Here is a 21,565-nt window from a genome sequence, read left to right as displayed (position 1 = left end):
CTGTGTGTGTGTGTGTTTGTCTCTATTGTGTGTGTGTGTCTCTGTGAGGTGTTTGTCTGTGTGTGTCTATGTCTGTGTGTGTGTCTGTGTGTGTGTCTGTGTGTGTCTGTGTCTATGTGTGTGTCTGTGTGTGTGTTTGTCTCTAGTGTGTGTTTGTCTGTCTGAGGTGTGTGTCTGTGTGTGTGTGTCTGTGTGTTTGCCTCTACTGTGTGTTTGTCTGTGTGAGGTGTGTGTCTGTGTGTGTCTGTGTGTGTGTCTGTGTGTGTGTGTTTGTCTCTAGTGTGTGTTTGTCTGTGTGAGGTGTGTGTCTGTGTGTGTCTGTGTGTTTGTCTGTGTAAGGTGTGTGTCTGTGTGTGTCTGTGTGTGTGTCTGTGTGTGTCTGTGTGTGTGTCTGTGTGTGTGTGTCTCTGTCTCTCTGTGCACGCCATGTATAGCGGTTACCGCTCTGCACTACAAACCCACTCCGTGCGTGTGCCGGGGGGTGACGGTGTGGGAGTGTCCGCTCTGTGTAGAGAGTGGCGCACTTTTCGCTGGTGGTGATGGCTTCGGACATTGAGGGAGACGCCAACATCGGACTCTCGACCACGGCCACCGCCATCGTCACCATCACCGACATCAATGACCACGCCCCCGAGTTCACGAGTAGAACCGTACGGCACGCCGGCACCACCACCGCCACCACCACACACCACCCACACTCACACCGTCACCACCACCCAACCTCAACACTGCACCATAGACTCAACACTGCACCATAGACTCAACACTGCACCATAGACTCAACACTGCACCATAGACTAAACACTGTACCATAGACTCAACACTGCACCATAGACTCAACACTGCACCATAGATTCAACACTGCACCATAGACTCAACATTGCCCTTAGACTCAACACTGCACTATAGACTCAGCACTGCACCATAGACTCAACACTGCACCATAGACTCAACACTCCACCATAGACTCAACACTGCACGATAGACCAAACACTGTACCATAGACCCAACACTGCACCATAGACTCAACACTGCACCATAGACTCAACACTGCACCATAGACTCAACACTGCCCTTAGACTCAACACTGCACGATAGACTCAACACTGCACCATAGACTCAACACTGCCCATAGACTCAACACTGCACCATAGACTCAGCACTGCACCATAGACTCAACACTGCACCATAGACTCAACACTGCACCATAGACCCAACACTGCACCATAGACTCAACACTGCATCATAGACTCAACACTGCCCATAGACTCAACACTGCACCATAGACTCAACACTGCACTATAGACTCAACACTGCACCATAGACTCAACACTGCACCATAGACTCAACACTGCGCCATAGACCAAATACTGTACCATAGACTCAACACTGCACTATAGACTCAACACTGCACCATAGACTCAACACTGCACCAAAGACTCAACACTGCACCATAGACTCAACACTGCACCATAGACTCAACACTGCACCATAGACTCAACACTGCACCATAGACTCAACACTGCACCATAGACTCAACACTGCACAATAGACTCAACACTGCACCATAGACTCAACACTGCCCATAGACTCAACACTGCACCATAGACTCAACACTGCACCATAGACTCAACACTGCTCCATAGACTCAACACTGCACCATAGACTCAGCACTGCTCCATAGACTCAACACTGCACCATAGACTCAACACTGCACCATAGACTCAACATTGCCCTTAGACTCAACACTGCACTATAGACTCAGCACTGCACCATAGACTCAACACTGCACCATAGACTCAACACTCCACCATAGACTCAACACTGCACCATAGACTCAACACTACGCCATAGACCAAATACTGTACCATAGACTCAACACTGCACTATAGACTCAACACTGCACCATAGACTCAACACTGCCCTTAGACTCAACACTGCACGATAGACTCAACACTGCACCATAGACTCAACACTGCCCATAGACTCAACACTGCACCATAGACTCAGCACTGCACCATAGACTCAACACTGCACCATAGACTCAACACTGCACCATAGACCCAACACTGCACCATAGACTCAACACTGCACCATAGACTCAACACTGCACCATAGACTCAGCACTGCTCCATAGACTCAACACTGCACCATAGACTCAACACTGCACCATAGACTCAGCACTGCACCATAGACTCAACACTGCACCATAGACTCAACACTGCACCATAGACCCAACACTGCACCATCGACTCAACACTGCTCCATAGACTCAACACTGCACCATAGACTCAGCACTGCTCCATAGACTCAACACTGCACCATAGACTCAACACTGCACCATAGACTCAACATTGCCCTTAGACTCAACACTGCACTATAGACTCAGCACTGCACCATAGACTCAACACTGCACCATAGACTCAACACTCCACCATAGACTCAACACTGCACGATAGACCAAACACTGTACCATAGACCCAACACTGCACCATAGACTCAACACTGCACCATAGACTCAACACTGCACCATAGACTCAACACTGCCCTTAGACTCAACACTGCACGATAGACTCAACACTGCACCATAGACTCAACACTGCCCATAGACTCAACACTGCACCATAGACTCAGCACTGCACCATAGACTCAACACTGCACCATAGACTCAACACTGCACCATAGACCCAACACTGCACCATAGACTCAACACTGCATCATAGACTCAACACTGCCCATAGACTCAACACTGCACCATAGACTCAACACTGCACTATAGACTCAACACTGCACCATAGACTCAACACTGCACCATAGACTCAACACTGCGCCATAGACCAAATACTGTACCATAGACTCAACACTGCACTATAGACTCAACACTGCACCATAGACTCAACACTGCACCAAAGACTCAACACTGCACCATAGACTCAACACTGCACCATAGACTCAACACTGCACCATAGACTCAACACTGCACCATAGACTCAACACTGCACCATAGACTCAACACTGCACAATAGACTCAACACTGCACCATAGACTCAACACTGCCCATAGACTCAACACTGCACCATAGACTCAACACTGCACCATAGACTCAACACTGCTCCATAGACTCAACACTGCACCATAGACTCAGCACTGCTCCATAGACTCAACACTGCACCATAGACTCAACACTGCACCATAGACTCAACATTGCCCTTAGACTCAACACTGCACTATAGACTCAGCACTGCACCATAGACTCAACACTGCACCATAGACTCAACACTACGCCATAGACCAAATACTGTACCATAGACTCAACACTGCACTATAGACTCAACACTGCACCATAGACTCAACACTGCCCTTAGACTCAACACTGCACGATAGACTCAACACTGCACCATAGACTCAACACTGCCCATAGACTCAACACTGCACCATAGACTCAGCACTGCACCATAGACTCAACACTGCACCATAGACTCAACACTGCACCATAGACCCAACACTGCACCATAGACTCAACACTGCACCATAGACTCAACACTGCACCATAGACTCAACACTGCTCCATAGACTCAACACTGCACCATAGACTCAGCACTGCTCCATAGACTCAACACTGCACCATAGACTCAACACTGCACCATAGACTCAACATTGCCCTTAGACTCAACACTGCACTATAGACTCAGCACTGCACCATAGACTCAACACTGCACCATAGACTCAACACTCCACCATAGACTCAACACTGCACGATAGACCAAACACTGTACCATAGACCCAACACTGCACCATAGACTCAACACTGCACCATAGACTCAACACTGCACCATAGACTCAACACTGCCCTTAGACTCAACACTGCACGATAGACTCAACACTGCACCATAGACTCAACACTGCCCATAGACTCAACACTGCACCATAGACTCAGCACTGCACCATAGACTCAACACTGCACCATAGACTCAACACTGCACCATAGACCCAACACTGCACCATAGACTCAACACTGCATCATAGACTCAACACTGCCCATAGACTCAACACTGCACCATAGACTCAACACTGCACTATAGACTCAACACTGCACCATAGACTCAACACTGCACCATAGACTCAACACTGCGCCATAGACCAAATACTGTACCATAGACTCAACACTGCACTATAGACTCAACACTGCACCATAGACTCAACACTGCACCAAAGACTCAACACTGCACCATAGACTCAACACTGCACCATAGACTCAACACTGCACCATAGACTCAACACTGCACCATAGACTCAACACTGCACCATAGACTCAACACTGCACAATAGACTCAACACTGCACCATAGACTCAACACTGCCCATAGACTCAACACTGCACCATAGACTCAACACTGCACCATAAACTCAACACTGCTCCATAGACTCAACACTGCACCATAGACTCAGCACTGCTCCATAGACTCAACACTGCACCATAGACTCAACACTGCACCATAGACTCAACATTGCCCTTAGACTCAACACTGCACTATAGACTCAGCACTGCACCATAGACTCAACACTGCACCATAGACTCAACACTCCACCATAGACTCAACACTGCACCATAGACTCAACACTACGCCATAGACCAAATACTGTACCATAGACTCAACACTGCACTATAGACTCAACACTGCACCATAGACTCAACACTGCCCTTAGACTCAACACTGCACGATAGACTCAACACTGCACCATAGACTCAACACTGCCCATAGACTCAACACTGCACCATAGACTCAGCACTGCACCATAGACTCAACACTGCACCATAGACTCAACACTGCACCATAGACCCAACACTGCACCATAGACTCAACACTGCATCATAGACTCAACACTGCCCATAGACTCAACACTGCACCATAGACTCAACACTGCACTATAGACTCAACACTGCACCATAGACTCAACACTGCACCATAGACTCAACACTGCGCCATAGACCAAATACTGTACCATAGACTCAACACTGCACTATAGACTCAACACTGCACCATAGACTCAACACTGCACCAAAGACTCAACACTGCACCATAGACTCAACACTGCACCATAGACTCAACACTGCACCATAGACTCAACACTGCACCATAGACTCAACACTGCACCATAGACTCAACACTGCACAATAGACTCAACACTGCACCATAGACTCAACACTGCCCATAGACTCAACACTGCACCATAGACTCAACACTGCACCATAGACTCAACACTGCTCCATAGACTCAACACTGCACCATAGACTCAGCACTGCTCCATAGACTCAACACTGCACCATAGACTCAACACTGCACCATAGACTCAACATTGCCCTTAGACTCAACACTGCACTATAGACTCAGCACTGCACCATAGACTCAACACTGCACCATAGACTCAACACTACGCCATAGACCAAATACTGTACCATAGACTCAACACTGCACTATAGACTCAACACTGCACCATAGACTCAACACTGCCCTTAGACTCAACACTGCACGATAGACTCAACACTGCACCATAGACTCAACACTGCCCATAGACTCAACACTGCACCATAGACTCAGCACTGCACCATAGACTCAACACTGCACCATAGACTCAACACTGCACCATAGACCCAACACTGCACCATAGACTCAACACTGCACCATAGACTCAACACTGCACCATAGACTCAACACTGCTCCATAGACTCAACACTGCACCATAGACTCAGCACTGCTCCATAGACTCAACACTGCACCATAGACTCAACACTGCACCATAGACTCAACATTGCCCTTAGACTCAACACTGCACTATAGACTCAGCACTGCACCATAGACTCAACACTGCACCATAGACTCAACACTCCACCATAGACTCAACACTGCACGATAGACCAAACACTGTACCATAGACCCAACACTGCACCATAGACTCAACACTGCACTATAGACTCAGCACTGCACCATAGACTCAACACTGCACCATAGACTCAACACTCCACCATAGACTCAACACTGCACCATAGACTCAACACTACGCCATAGACCAAATACTGTACCATAGACTCAACACTGCACTATAGACTCAACACTGCACCATAGACTCAACACTGCCCTTAGACTCAACACTGCACGATAGACTCAACACTGCACCATAGACTCAACACTGCCCATAGACTCAACACTGCACCATAGACTCAGCACTGCACCATAGACTCAACACTGCACCATAGACTCAACACTGCACCATAGACCCAACACTGCACCATAGACTCAACACTGCATCATAGACTCAACACTGCCCATAGACTCAACACTGCACCATAGACTCAACACTGCACTATAGACTCAACACTGCACCATAGACTCAACACTGCACCATAGACTCAACACTGCGCCATAGACCAAATACTGTACCATAGACTCAACACTGCACTATAGACTCAACACTGCACCATAGACTCAACACTGCACCAAAGACTCAACACTGCACCATAGACTCAACACTGCACCATAGACTCAACACTGCACCATAGACTCAACACTGCACCATAGACTCAACACTGCACCATAGACTCAACACTGCACAATAGACTCAACACTGCACCATAGACTCAACACTGCCCATAGACTCAACACTGCACCATAGACTCAACACTGCACCATAGACTCAACACTGCTCCATAGACTCAACACTGCACCATAGACTCAGCACTGCTCCATAGACTCAACACTGCACCATAGACTCAACACTGCACCATAGACTCAACATTGCCCTTAGACTCAACACTGCACTATAGACTCAGCACTGCACCATAGACTCAACACTGCACCATAGACTCAACACTACGCCATAGACCAAATACTGTACCATAGACTCAACACTGCACTATAGACTCAACACTGCACCATAGACTCAACACTGCCCTTAGACTCAACACTGCACGATAGACTCAACACTGCACCATAGACTCAACACTGCCCATAGACTCAACACTGCACCATAGACTCAGCACTGCACCATAGACTCAACACTGCACCATAGACTCAACACTGCACCATAGACCCAACACTGCACCATAGACTCAACACTGCACCATAGACTCAACACTGCACCATAGACTCAACACTGCTCCATAGACTCAACACTGCACCATAGACTCAGCACTGCTCCATAGACTCAACACTGCACCATAGACTCAACACTGCACCATAGACTCAACATTGCCCTTAGACTCAACACTGCACTATAGACTCAGCACTGCACCATAGACTCAACACTGCACCATAGACTCAACACTCCACCATAGACTCAACACTGCACGATAGACCAAACACTGTACCATAGACCCAACACTGCACCATAGACTCAACACTGCACCATAGACTCAACACTGCACCATAGACTCAACACTGCCCTTAGACTCAACACTGCACGATAGACTCAACACTGCACCATAGACTCAACACTGCCCATAGACTCAACACTGCACCATAGACTCAGCACTGCACCATAGACTCAACACTGCACCATAGACTCAACACTGCACCATAGACCCAACACTGCACCATAGACTCAACACTGCATCATAGACTCAACACTGCCCATAGACTCAACACTGCACCATAGACTCAACACTGCACTATAGACTCAACACTGCACCATAGACTCAACACTGCACCATAGACTCAACACTGCGCCATAGACCAAATACTGTACCATAGACTCAACACTGCACTATAGACTCAACACTGCACCATAGACTCAACACTGCACCAAAGACTCAACACTGCACCATAGACTCAACACTGCACCATAGACTCAACACTGCACCATAGACTCAACACTGCACCATAGACTCAACACTGCACCATAGACTCAACACTGCACAATAGACTCAACACTGCACCATAGACTCAACACTGCCCATAGACTCAACACTGCACCATAGACTCAACACTGCACCATAAACTCAACACTGCTCCATAGACTCAACACTGCACCATAGACTCAGCACTGCTCCATAGACTCAACACTGCACCATAGACTCAACACTGCACCATAGACTCAACATTGCCCTTAGACTCAACACTGCACTATAGACTCAGCACTGCACCATAGACTCAACACTGCACCATAGACTCAACACTCCACCATAGACTCAACACTGCACCATAGACTCAACACTACGCCATAGACCAAATACTGTACCATAGACTCAACACTGCACTATAGACTCAACACTGCACCATAGACTCAACACTGCCCTTAGACTCAACACTGCACGATAGACTCAACACTGCACCATAGACTCAACACTGCCCATAGACTCAACACTGCACCATAGACTCAGCACTGCACCATAGACTCAACACTGCACCATAGACTCAACACTGCACCATAGACCCAACACTGCACCATAGACTCAACACTGCACCATAGACTCAACACTGCACCATAGACTCAACACTGCTCCATAGACTCAACACTGCACCATAGACTCAGCACTGCTCCATAGACTCAACACTGCACCATAGACTCAACACTGCACCATAGACTCAACATTGCCCTTAGACTCAACACTGCACTATAGACTCAGCACTGCACCATAGACTCAACACTGCACCATAGACTCAACACTCCACCATAGACTCAACACTGCACGATAGACCAAACACTGTACCATAGACCCAACACTGCACCATAGACTCAACACTGCACCATAGACTCAACACTGCACCATAGACTCAACACTGCCCTTAGACTCAACACTGCACGATAGACTCAACACTGCACCATAGACTCAACACTGCCCATAGAATCAACACTGCACCATAGACTCAGCACTGCACCATAGACTCAACACTGCACCATAGACTCAACACTGCACCATAGACCCAACACTGCACCATAGACTCAACACTGCATCATAGACTCAACACTGCCCATAGACTCAACACTGCACTATAGACTCAACACTGCACCATAGACTCAACACTGCGCCATAGACCAAATACTGTACCATAGACTCAACACTGCACCATAGACTCAACACTGCACCAAAGACTCAACACTGCACCATAGACTCAACACTGCCCATAGACTCAACACTGCACCATAGACTCAACACTGCACCATAGACTCAACACTGCTCCATAGACTCAACACTGCACCATAGACTCAGCACTGCTCCATAGACTCAACACTGCACCATAGACTCAACACTGCACCATAGACTCAACATTGCCCTTAGACTCAACACTGCACTATAGACTCAACACTGCACCATAGACTCAACACTGCACCATAGACTCAACACTGCACCATAGACCAAACACTGTACCATAGACTCAACACTGCACCATAGACTCACCACTGCACCATAGACTCAGCACTGCACCATAGACTCAACACTGCCCTTAGACTCAACACTGCACGATAGACTCAACACTGCACTATAGACTCAACACTGCACCATAGACTCAACACTGCACCATAGACTCAACACTGCGCCATAGACCAAATACTGTACCATAGACTCAACACTGCACCATAGACTCAACACTGCACCAAAGACTCAACACTGCACCATAGACTCAACACTGCCCATAGACTCAACACTGCACCATAGACTCAACACTGCACCATAGACTCAACACTGCTCCATAGACTCAACACTGCACCATAGACTCAGCACTGCTCCATAGACTCAACACTGCACCATAGACTCAACACTGCACCATAGACTCAACATTGCCCTTAGACTCAACACTGCACTATAGACTCAACACTGCACCATAGACTCAACACTGCACCATAGACTCAACACTGCACCATAGACCAAACACTGTACCATAGACTCAACACTGCACCATAGACTCACCACTGCACCATAGACTCAGCACTGCACCATAGACTCAACACTGCCCTTAGACTCAACACTGCACGATAGACTCAACACTGCACCATAGACTCAACACTGCCCATAGACTCAACACTGCAACATAGACTCAGCACTGCACCATAGACTCAACACTGCACCATAGACTCAACACTGCACCATAGACTCCACACTGCACCATAGACTCAACACTGCACCATAGACTCAACACTGCCCATAGACTCAACACTGCACCATAGACTCAACACTGCAATATAGACTCAACACTGCACCATAGACTCAACACTGCACCAAAGACTCAACACTGCACCATAGACTCAACACTGCAACATAGACTCAACACTGCACCATAGACTCAACACTGCAACATAGACTCAGCACTGCACCATAGACTCAACACTGCACCATAGACTCAACACTGCACCATAGACTCCACACTGCACCATAGACTCAACACTGCACCATAGACTCAACACTGCCCATAGACTCAACACTGCACCATAGACTCAACACTGCAATATAGACTCAACACTGCACCATAGACTCAACACTGCACCATAGACTCAACACTGCACCATAGACTCAACACTGCACCATAGACTCAACACTGCACCATAGACTCAACACTGCACCATAGACTCAACACTGCCCATAGACTCAACACTGCACCATAGACTCAACACTGCAATATAGACTCAACACTGCACCATAGACTCAACACTGCACCATAGACTCAACACTGCACCATAGACTCAACACTGCACCATAGACTCAACACTGCGCCATAGACTCAACACTGCACCATAGACTCACCACTGCACCATAGACTCAGCACTGCACCATAGACTCAACACTGCCCTTAGACTCAACACTGCACGATAGACTCAACACTGCACCATAGACTCAACACTGCCCATAGACTCAACACTGCAACATAGACTCAGCACTGCACCATAGACTCAACACTGCACCATAGACTCAACACTGCACCATAGACTCCACACTGCACAATAGACTCAACACTGCACCATAGACTCAACACTGCCCATAGACTCAACACTGCACCATAGACTCAACACTGCAATATAGACTCAACACTGCACCATAGACTCAACACTGCACCAAAGACTCAACACTGCACCATAGACTCAACACTGCAACATAGACTCAACACTGCACCATAGACTCAACACTGCAACATAGACTCAGCACTGCACCATAGACTCAACACTGCACCATAGACTCAACACTGCACCATAGACTCCACACTGCACCATAGACTCAACACTGCACCATAGACTCAACACTGCCCATAGACTCAACACTGCACCATAGACTCAACACTGCGCCATAGACTCAACACTGCACCATAGACTCAACACTGCACCATAGACTCAACACTGCGCCATAGACTCAACACTGCACCATAGACTCAACACTGCACCATAGACTCAACACTGCGCTTAGACTCAACACTGCACAATAGACTCAACACTGCACCATAGACTCAACACTGCCCATAGACTCAACACTGCACCATAGACTCAACACTGCACCATAGACTCAACACTGCTCCATAGACTCAACACTGCACCATAGACTCAGCACTGCTCCATAGACTAAACACTGCACCATAGACTCAACACTGCACCATAGACTCAACACTGCCCTTAGACTCAACAATGCACAATAGACTCAACACTGCACCATAGACTCAACACTGCCCATAGACTCAACACTGCCCTTAGACTCAACACTGCCCCATAGACTCAACACTACACCATAGACTCAACACTGCCCATAGACTCAACACTGCACCATAGACTCAACACTGCACCATAGACTCAACATTGCACCATAGACTCAACACTGCACCATAGACTCAACACTGCACCATAGACTCAACACTGCTCCATAGACTCAACACTACACCATAGACTCAACACTGCACCATAGACTCAACACTGCACCATAGACTCAACACTGCACCATAGGCGGTATACAACAACAACGTCACCCCCCCTGTCCGCCCCCTTCTCTCGGCATCTTCATCGCCGTAGTGGTTCGGCACGGTCCGTGAGAACGCCGTGGGGGTGCCGGTGACGATGCCGCCCCTCTCAGTGATCGACTCGGACGAGGCCGGCACGGCGGCTTGGCGTGTCCGCTATTCCCTCCGCGGGGGGGGGGCAGGGGGGGGGGAGTGGGGGGCGGGAGACCCCGGCGACCTGTTTGTCGTGGAGACCGACCCCGGCACCAACAATGGCAGGATCGTCGTTGTCAAGGTAATGCGTGGGAGGGAGGGGAGGGGGTCAAAGGAGGGAGGGGAGGGGAGGGAGGGGAGGGAGGGGAGGGATGGAAGGGGAGGGGGGGAAAGGAGGGGAGGGAGGGAGGGAGGGGAGGGATGGAAGGAGGGGAGGGATGGAGGGGGGGAGGGAGGGAGGGAAGGGAGGGAGGGGAGGGGAGGGGGGGATGGAAGGAGGTGGGGGAGGGAGGGGAGGATGGGGAGGGGAGGGAGGATGGCGAGGGTGGGGAGGGAGGGAGGGGAGGGATGCAAGGAGGGGAGGGGAGGGGGGGATGGAAGGAGGTGGGGGAGGGAGGGGAGGATGGGGAGGGGAGAGGGGGATGGAAGGAAGTGGGGGAGGGAAGGAAGGGGAAGGAGGGGAGGGAGGGGAGGATGGGGAGGGAGAAGATGGAGGCAGCTAGGGAGGTATTTTTTCACAGACGTCCAGTGGGGGGTGAGGGGGGGGGCACGGGGTCCGAACGTCAACGTCGCGAGCACTGGGGAGACAAAGGCGGACGGGCGTGGTGCTGGCTCCCCACCCCCACGTGTGCCATTCCAGTCTTCATAGGTGCTCGCTAACAACACTTGGCCAAACGGTCTGCTAAGGCTATACGGGGGATCTTTGCCTTTTGTACGTGTGCGTGCGTGTGTGTGAACGTGTGTCCGTGTGTACGTGCGTGTGTACGTGTGTCCGTGTGTGTACGTGTGTGCGTGTGTGTACGTGTGTGTGTGCGTGTGTACGTGTGTACGTGTGTACGTGTGTGTACGTGTGTGTGTACGTGTGTGTACATTTGTACGTGTGTGTGTACGTGCGCGTGTGTACGTGTGTGTACGTGTGTGTGTACGTGTGCGTGTGTACGTGCGTGTGTACGTGTGTGTGTACGTGTGTACGTACGTGTGTGTGTGTACGTGTGTGTGTACGTGTGCGTGTGTACGTGTGTGTGTACGTGTGCGTGTGTACATGTGTGTGTACGTGTGTGTACGTGTGTGTGTACGTGTGTGTGTGTACGTGTGTACGTGTGTGTACGTGTGTACGTGTGTACGTGTGTGTGTACGTGTGTACGTGTGTACGTGTGTGTGTACGTGTGCGTGTGTACGTGTGTGTGTGTACGTGTGTGTGTGCGTGTACGCCGCAGCCCTTAGACTTTGAGACGTCATCGTCATACCAACTCATCGTCTTCGTGGATAACGAGGAGCCGCTCGTGAAAACCATGCGGCCCCCTCCAGAGAGTACCGCCACCGTCACGGTGAGTGACCCCCACGGCCCCCACATGGCCCACGCACGGCCCCCCCACGGTCTTCCCGTGCCACCCGCACCCGGCTCTGGACACCTGCGAGCTGCTCAAGAGCTTCACAGCTGCTGGGATTCTCCCGCCACGAACAAAGATTCCTGCGGAAAAGCCGCCACCCCCGACCTCTCCCCGTGTCTCTCCCCGCATCTCTCCCCGCATCTCTCCCCGCATCTCTCCCCGTGTCTCTCCCCGTACCTATCTCCATGTTTTTACCCGCGTATTTCCTCGTACCTATCTCCATGTTTTTACCCATGTCTCTCCCCGTACCTATCTCCATGTTTTTACCTGTGTCTCTCCCCGTACCTATCTCCATGTTTTCCCTGTGTCTCTCCCCGTGCGCGTCTCTCCCCGCATCTCTCCCCGCATCTCTCCCCGCATCTCTCCCCGTGTCTCTCCCCGTACCTATCTCCATGTTTTCCCTGTGTCTCTCCCCGTGCCTATCTCCATGTTTTTCCCCGTGTCTCTCCCCGTACCTATCTCCATGTTTTTCCCTGTGTCTCTCCCCGTGCCTATCTCCATGTTTTTCCCCGTGTCTCTCCCCGTACCTATCTCCATGTTTTTCCCCGCGTCTCTCCCCGTACCTATCTCCATGTTTTTCCCCGTGTCTCTCCCCGTTCCTATCTCCATGTTTTTCCCCGTGTCTCTCCCCGTGCGCGTCTCTCCCCGCATCTCTCCCCGCATCTCTCCCCGTGTCTCTCCCCGTACCTATCTCCATGTTTTTCCCCGTGTCTCTCCCCGTACCTATCTCCATGTTTTTCCCCGTGTCTCTCCCCGTACCTATCTCTATGTTTTTCCCCGTGTCTCTCCCCGTGCGCCGTGTCTCTCCCCCCCACAGCTTGTCTCCCCGTGCGCCGTGTCTCTCCCCGGCAGGTGAGTGTTGAGGATGAGAACGAGGCTCCGCTGTTTGAGCCGCGGCTACAGCAGGTGATGCTGGCCGAAGGCCTCGCCCTGGGCAGTGCCATCACCACCCTGGTGGCACGGGACCCGGACACCGCACAGAAGCAGAGCCTGCGGTGAGGACAACTCCCCGCCAAGCGGATAACAACCAAAACAACAACCACAACAACAACCACAACAACCACAACAACAACCACAACAACCAAAACAACAAGCAAAACAACCCCAACAACCACAACAACAACAACCACAACAACCTAAAAAGGACAGCGGGTCTGGGGGTACCTAGGGTCCGACCACGGTCCCACTAAGTCCCTGCCCTCACAAGGACGTCGGGTCTGGGGGTACCCAGGGTCCGACCACTGTCCCACTAAGTCCCTGCCCTCACAAGGACGTCGGGTCTGGGGGTACCCAGGGTCCGACCACTGTCCCACTAAGTCCCTGCCCTCACAAGGACGTCGGGTCTGGGGGTACCCAGGGTCCGACCACTGTCCCACTAAGTCCCTGCCCTCACAAGGACGTCGGGTCTGGGGGTACCCAGGGTCCGACCACTGTCCCACTAAGTCCCTGCCCTCACAAGGACGTTGGGTCTGGGGGTACCCAGGGTCCGACCACTGTCCTACTAAGTCCCGGCCCTTACAAGGACGTAGGGTCTGGGGGTTCCCAGGGTCCGACCACTGTCCCACTAAGTCCCTGCCCTCACAAGGACGTCGGGTCTGGGGGTTCCCAGGGTCCTACTCTAAGCCCGGCGGTCTTCAGTCTTCGGCTTGGGGACGACTGCCGAACCCGTTCAAGGGTCCGGCTTTTATAACCCTCCAGGGTCTCTCCGCCCCTGGCCACGCCTCCCTTCCAGAATGTTCTGGGGGATCCTGGAATATTCCCCCAGCCCACCCCCTCTTGGGGTCTGGGGAACCCTAGCAGCCCACATACCACCCCCTGCTGATGTATGTCTGCTACTGCAGGTAAGTTACCACAGTCTGTTGATGGCGTGACACTAGACAACACTATACAATACTATACACTACACACTACACTTCACACTACACTATACACTACACTACTATACACGACACTATACACTACTATACACTATACACTACTATACACTACACTACTATACACTACACTATACACTACACTATACTCGCTAACAGCACTTGCCCCTACATCCTGTTGAGGCTACACGGTGGGGAATCTTCGTCTGTGTGTAGGTGTCTGCCTACTCGCCACTAACAGCACTCGCCGCGACAGTCCGTCGAGGCTACCTGGGGGATCTTTGTGCGTGCGTGCAGCTACCGCAAGCTGCGGGTGCTGGGCGACTGGCTTGACATTGACGCGGCCGACGGCGCGGTGAGCACGGCGGCGGAGCTCGACCGCGAGTCGCCTCTCGTGCAGCGCAACGTCTACACAGCCACGTTCCTGGCGACTGACGACGGTGCGGGGTTACAGGGGAGCGGGGCCCGCGGCCACGCCCACGCTCACAGCCACGCTCGCCGTCGCTGCGTGTGTTTGTGTGTACGTGTGTGTGTACGTGTGTAGAGGTTCACTTCTGAGACGCTGGTAGTAGGAGACACTCTGTTCACACATGGGATCACTGCAGATGGGTCAGGACGCTCGGCATGCTGCCTGACCCACAATGCCGAGCGTGAAGAGCGAGGATCCAGGGGAAGGCGCGGCAGCGAGGACTCCACTCCAGCAGACGGCCCCGACCTGGCCTCGGGACCTCCCTTTTATGGCCCCCGGCGTGGCCTGGGCACGCCCTCGGCCACGCCCCCTTCTGAAACCTACCAGAAGGTGTCTGGGCCGTGCCCCACGTGTCCCATCTGTCACCTTTGGCCTATCACGTGCCCTGCAAGCCAGCCGGGCTGCTACGTCCTCTGACAGCCACCAGCACTACGCCCCCTAGGTCCCGTTCCATGACATTGCATGCCCTGCTGGCAGAGAGGGCTACTGCACCCACAATTCCCCTCTCTGTAACCAACGCTACGCCCCCTAGTGACCCACCTTCACTACATTTTATGTGTGTACGTGTGTGTGTACGTGTGTGTGCGTGCGTATGTGTGTACGTACGTGTGTGGCGTGTGTACGTGTGTGCCTGTGTGTGCGTGCGTGTGTGTGTACGTACGTGTGTGGTGTGTGCATGTGTACGTGTGTTGTGTGTGCGTGTGTGTGTGTGTACGTGCGTGTGTGTGTACGTACGTGTGTGTGTGTACGTGTGTGTACGTGTGTGTACGTGCGTGTGTGTGTATACGTATGTGTACGTGTGTGCGCGTGTGTGTGTACATGTGTGTGTGTGCGTGCGTGTGTGTACGTGTGTGTACGTGTGTGTGTGTACGTGTGTGTGTGCGTGCGTGTGTGTGTGTACGTGTGTGTGTACGTGTGTGCGTACGTGTGTGTGTGTGTGCGTGCGTGTGTGTACGTGTGTGTGTGTGCGTGCGTGCGCACGTCGCGACGGTGGAGCAGGCTCTCCCGTCGCGAGCGGCACCGCCACGCTGGAGTTGATGCTGAGCGATGTCAACGACAACGCCCCCACGGCCGCCGTGTGGCCGCGTGTACGTGTGTGTGTACGTGTGTTTGTGTGCGTGCGTGTGTGTACGTGTGTGTACGTGTGTGTGTGTGTACTTGTGTGTGTGTACGTGTGTGTGTACGTGTGCGTGTGTGTGTATATGTGTGTGTGTACATGTGTGTGTGTGTGTGTACGTGTGTGTGTGTGTGTGTACACACGCAAAACAACCCCCTACCTCCTCGCGGTGCCGGACGGGCAACTCTGTCGTGGACAGCGCTGTGGGGGGAGATCCAATTTTGATTGGCTCCTCCCCTCATGGCATATGTGTCCACCACAGTGGCCAGGCGTCTATGACGTCTCCTGGCCAAACCCCAATTGGCGGAGCCAGGAGATTGAATGCCTACCCTCGGGGCTACTCCAGAAACAACGAAAAGCCACTACGGGTGGCCACGTGGAATGTTCGAACGCTCACTGCAGAGGAGAGGCTGCCACTCCTCTCTCGGGAGCTGGACCGGTACCGCCTGGATCTATGCGGCATTCAGGAGGTCCGGTGGACCGGCTCTGGCTCCTGCCACCATGAGGGGTGGACAGTGCTCTACTCGGGGCAGCAGACTGCCAAACAACAGGGTGTGGGTCTTCTTTTGAACAAAAGAATGAAGGGGGCGTGGGAGCGTGGCGGTGAGGTGTGGGAAGCTGTAAGCCCCAGGCTACTTTGGGCTCGCCTTCCCATCAACCGGAGGCGAGGAATGGTGGTCGTGGTTACTTATGCCCCCACCGAAGATGAACATCCGTGGAGGGATGCAGGCAAAGCCGATGAGTCAGATGCCTTCTATGACCTCCTGTCACAGGTGCTGGCTAAAGTGGCCCCTCGGGATAGAGTCATCATGTTGGGTGACTTCAATGCCCGAGTTGGTCATGATACTGGCACCTGGTCTGGAGTGATTGGAGGGCATGGGCCAGATCAGCTCAATAACAACGGTAGGAGGCTGCTAGATTTTTGTGCAGCCCATGGGCTTGTAATTACCAACACGCTGTTCCGGCATCGGCGCATCCACACAACATCATGGATGCATGCCGGGTCCAAGCAAGAACATCTGCTGGACTACATAGTGACGGACCAGCGAATGCGAGCCCATGTCCTTGACACCAGGACCTACCGTGGAGCTGATCTGCCCTCTGACCATCGACTAGTCATCTGTAAGATGCGCCTGCCATTCTTCCACTCCGGTGGTGGGTGTACACCCAGGACCCCATTCCAACATAAAGTGGCCTGGTCTCAGTTATCTGATGAAAGTTGCAAGCGAGAATTTCATCATCGCTTGCGGCTGGGATTGGCATCGTCCCCGACTCCTCCTGATGTCGAGGGTAAATGGGCGAGGTTTAGGACTGTGACTCATGCAGCTGCAATGGCTGCTTTGGGTACGCGGTCCAGACCTCCCCAGAGACCCTGGCTGACAGAGGAGGTGTTCAGGATGGTTGAGAAAAAGCGACAGGCCCACTGTCATCGGCTACAGAATCCCACGTTAGAGAATGAGGAGGCTTACCACAGCCTTCGCTCGGAGGTTCGGAGAGCCGTGAGGCGCTGCAAGGATGGGTGGTGGTCGCGGGTTGCTGAGGAGATGGAGTCTGCCTCAGTGGCCCGTGATCACAAATCTCTATTTAACTCCATCAAAAAAGTAACCTGCAGCGCCACACCTATTGCCATCATTAGGGGAAAAAACGGTGATCCAATCTCCGACCCCCAGGAACAGGTTCGCAGATTTGCTGAGCATTTCTGTGAGGTCCTGGGGGAGGGAAAATCCCTCAGCCAGGAAAACATCGTGGCACAAAGTGAGGATGACCCTGCTGAGGCTGCGGTGCCTCAAATATTGGAAGAAGTCACCCCCTGTGAGTGGCTGGCTGAGGTACCATCTGCTGAGGAAGTATTGAAGGCGATCCGGAGTCTGAGACCAGGAAAGGCAGCGGGCAGAGATGATCTCCCAAGCGAAATGCTGAGGGAGGGTGGCGTTTGTGCACAGACTGCCCTATATGACATCATAACAACAGTCTGGACCACTGGACGGGTTCCGCAGGATTGGAAGGATGCCCTGGTGGTCCCCCTTTTTAAGAAGGGGGACCGCACAGACTGTAACAACTACAGGGGCATCTCACTCCTCAGTGTGCCGGGAAAGGTCCTGGCAAGGATTATTCAGCATCGCCTTGCCAGGCACGCTGAGGAGAGGCTTGCGGAGCCCCAATGCGGTTTCAGGAAAGGGCGGTCCTGCACAGATGCCATATTTTCTGTCCGTCTGCTACAGCAGAGGTGTAGGGAATTCCAACAAGACCTACATCTCTGCTTTATTGACCTGGTCAAGGCCTATGATACCATCAGTAGGCCTGGGCTCTGGGTCGTTCTTCGTGCTTTTGGAGTACCTGACCCTCTGCTCACGATCATTAAGGACCTTCATGATGGTGAGCGGGCCCGGGGAAAACTACGTGGCCGGGAGTCAGAGCCATTCCCTGTACACCTTGGGGTGCGACAGGGATGTCCTCTGGCTCCCACATTGTTTAACATCTATTTTGACCACGTAGTTCGTGAAGCCTTCAATAGCTGTACCGGGGGAATCTCCATATGGTACAGATATAATGGGAGGCTAATCGATGCCCGGGTGCGGTCAAGGGATGGCTCCCTATTGCTCAACCACGTTATGTATGCTGATGATTTGGTAATAGCTGCTCAGTCAGAGGAGGAGTTGGAGACGCTGCTGCTGAGACTGGAGCGTGCCAATAAGAGGTGGGGCCTTACCATCAGCCCCACCAAAACTAAGCACCTGCCTGGGTATTTTGTACCATCGGACACTCCACCCCCACAACTCCCAATCGGTGATGGGGCAGTTGTGGAGAGAGTGGAGAGTTTCCCATACCTGGGCAGTGTGCTTATGACTGGCTCCAGTTTAACAGCAGAGGTCTCACTCCGAATCAGTCGAGTGGCAATATCTTTTCATCGGTTGCGTAACGCTGTGTGGAAGCTACCTGGTCTGTCGCTCCGCACTAAGCTTCAGGTCTTCTCGGCCACGGTCATTCCCTCCCTTCTCTACGCTTGCGAAACGTGGACCCCCCTAATGGAACATCTTCGCCGGTTAGAAACATTTAGGCTGGCCTGCCTACGATCCATCCTGGGTTTAACCAGACTGGATTGTGTGAGGAGCTCACAAATCCTTGAAAGATCTGGGCAGGGTCCCATCGGTGAGCTCCGGCAGGCAAGGCTGCGATGGCTGGGTCATGTAGCCCGCATGCCCAGCCACCGCATGCCGAAACAGCTTTTGTTTGGCCGGATTGAGGGGGCTAAGCGGGCGCGGCACGGGCTAGAGAAGAGATGGAGTGATGTGGTACAGGAGGACGTGGAGCTGAGTGGACTTGCCGATGACTGGTACCAGCGGTGTCAAGATCGGCCTCTGTGGAGGAGGCTCGTGAAGGATGCTACTGGGCAGTTGGAGGCAGTCGCCCTCCAACAACAACGGAGGACGGAGGAGCGACGCTCAGAACAACGAGCGGAGCGCCGGGTGGCTAAAGCACAGCAGGTTGGCACAGTAGGGGGCACAGGTGGTGCATCAGCCAGTCATCTCAGTCAGTCGACCCGTGGCACCTGGGTCTGCCCCGTGACCTCCTGCCAGCGGGCGTTCGACACTTCACGTGGCCTCAGGGTGCACATAGCCTGGCACAAGCGTCGTGGTGACGTCACCGCCACTTAGTGGCGAATGGCGGTTGTTGTTGTGTGTGTACATGTGTGTGTGTACGTGTGTGTACGTGTGTGTGTGTGTGTGTACGTGTGTGTGTACGTGTGTATGTGTGCGTGTGTGTGAGCAGGCTCCCCCGTCGCGAGCGGTACCGCCACGCTGGAGTTGCTGCTGAGCGACGTCAACGACAACGCCCCCACGGCCGCCGTCTGGCCGCGTGGGGCCGCCGCGTGCCCCCGCACCGGCGTCGCCGTCGTCGCCTCGGACGCCGACGAGGACCCCAACGGCCGCCCCTTCCGCTTCCGGCTGGCGCCCGGTGGCGGCGGCGACGACGACTGGACGCTCCGCCAGGTCGACGGTGAGCGCGGCCGGGGGTGGGGAGGAACGCACCGCTCGGGAGATGGCGCTCGCCGTCGTCGTCATTGTCATCATCATTGTCGTCATCGTCGTCATCATCAACGTCATCGTCATTGTCATTATCGACGTCGTCATCGTCGTCATTGTTGTCGTCGTCATCGCCGTCATCATCGTCATTATGAACGTCGTCGTCATCGTCGTCATCATCATTGTCATCATTGTCGTCATCGTCGTCATCATCAACGTCGTCATCATTGTCGTCTTCTTTTGTTCTTTCGGTAAGTTCACGTAGAATGAGAATAAAATAATAAAATAACACAATAAAATTCTCATGACATTTCGGCCACAGGTGAAAGGTACAGACCTGTCGGGACGACAGAGCTTCAATGAACGATGTTAAGATTTGTAGCGACTTTAAGCTGGTTGGGAGAAGTGAGGCACCTTGACAAAGGTGTTTACATATTAAATAGCTGAGGGATTAGCTTGTGACTGGTCACAGGAATGGCTATGTTAAAGTCAAAACCTACACATCCACAGAAGCAACTAGTAATTTAGCATTGAAATAGCTAAGGGATTAGCTTGTGACTGGTCA

General features: G+C 52.2%; 1 protein-coding gene across 1 annotated transcript in view; it reads left to right on the top strand.

Moving 5' to 3' along the window:
* The window catches only part of LOC142913989 (cadherin-2-like), a 55,725-nt gene that overhangs the window by 11,877 nt on the left and 22,283 nt on the right, over positions 1–21,565 (top strand). Inside the window, exons 5-10 of the mRNA XM_076061115.1 lie at positions 513–650; positions 11,985–12,206; positions 13,342–13,452; positions 14,368–14,510; positions 15,687–15,829; positions 20,747–20,974. Of these exons, the coding sequence (XP_075917230.1) occupies positions 513–650; positions 11,985–12,206; positions 13,342–13,452; positions 14,368–14,510; positions 15,687–15,829; positions 20,747–20,974 (985 nt within the window). The remainder of the gene's footprint in view (positions 1–512; positions 651–11,984; positions 12,207–13,341; positions 13,453–14,367; positions 14,511–15,686; positions 15,830–20,746; positions 20,975–21,565) is intronic.

This window comes from Petromyzon marinus, unplaced genomic scaffold (genome assembly GCF_048934315.1).
Source record: "Petromyzon marinus isolate PM22_M1 ecotype Great Lakes invasive population unplaced genomic scaffold, UKy_Petmar_22M1.pri1.0 PM_G_Scaffold_27, whole genome shotgun sequence".
Lineage (NCBI taxonomy): Eukaryota > Metazoa > Chordata > Hyperoartia > Petromyzontiformes > Petromyzontidae > Petromyzon > Petromyzon marinus.
Note: the sequence above shows the minus strand (reverse complement) of the source record. Positions and strands in the feature narration are given on the sequence as shown.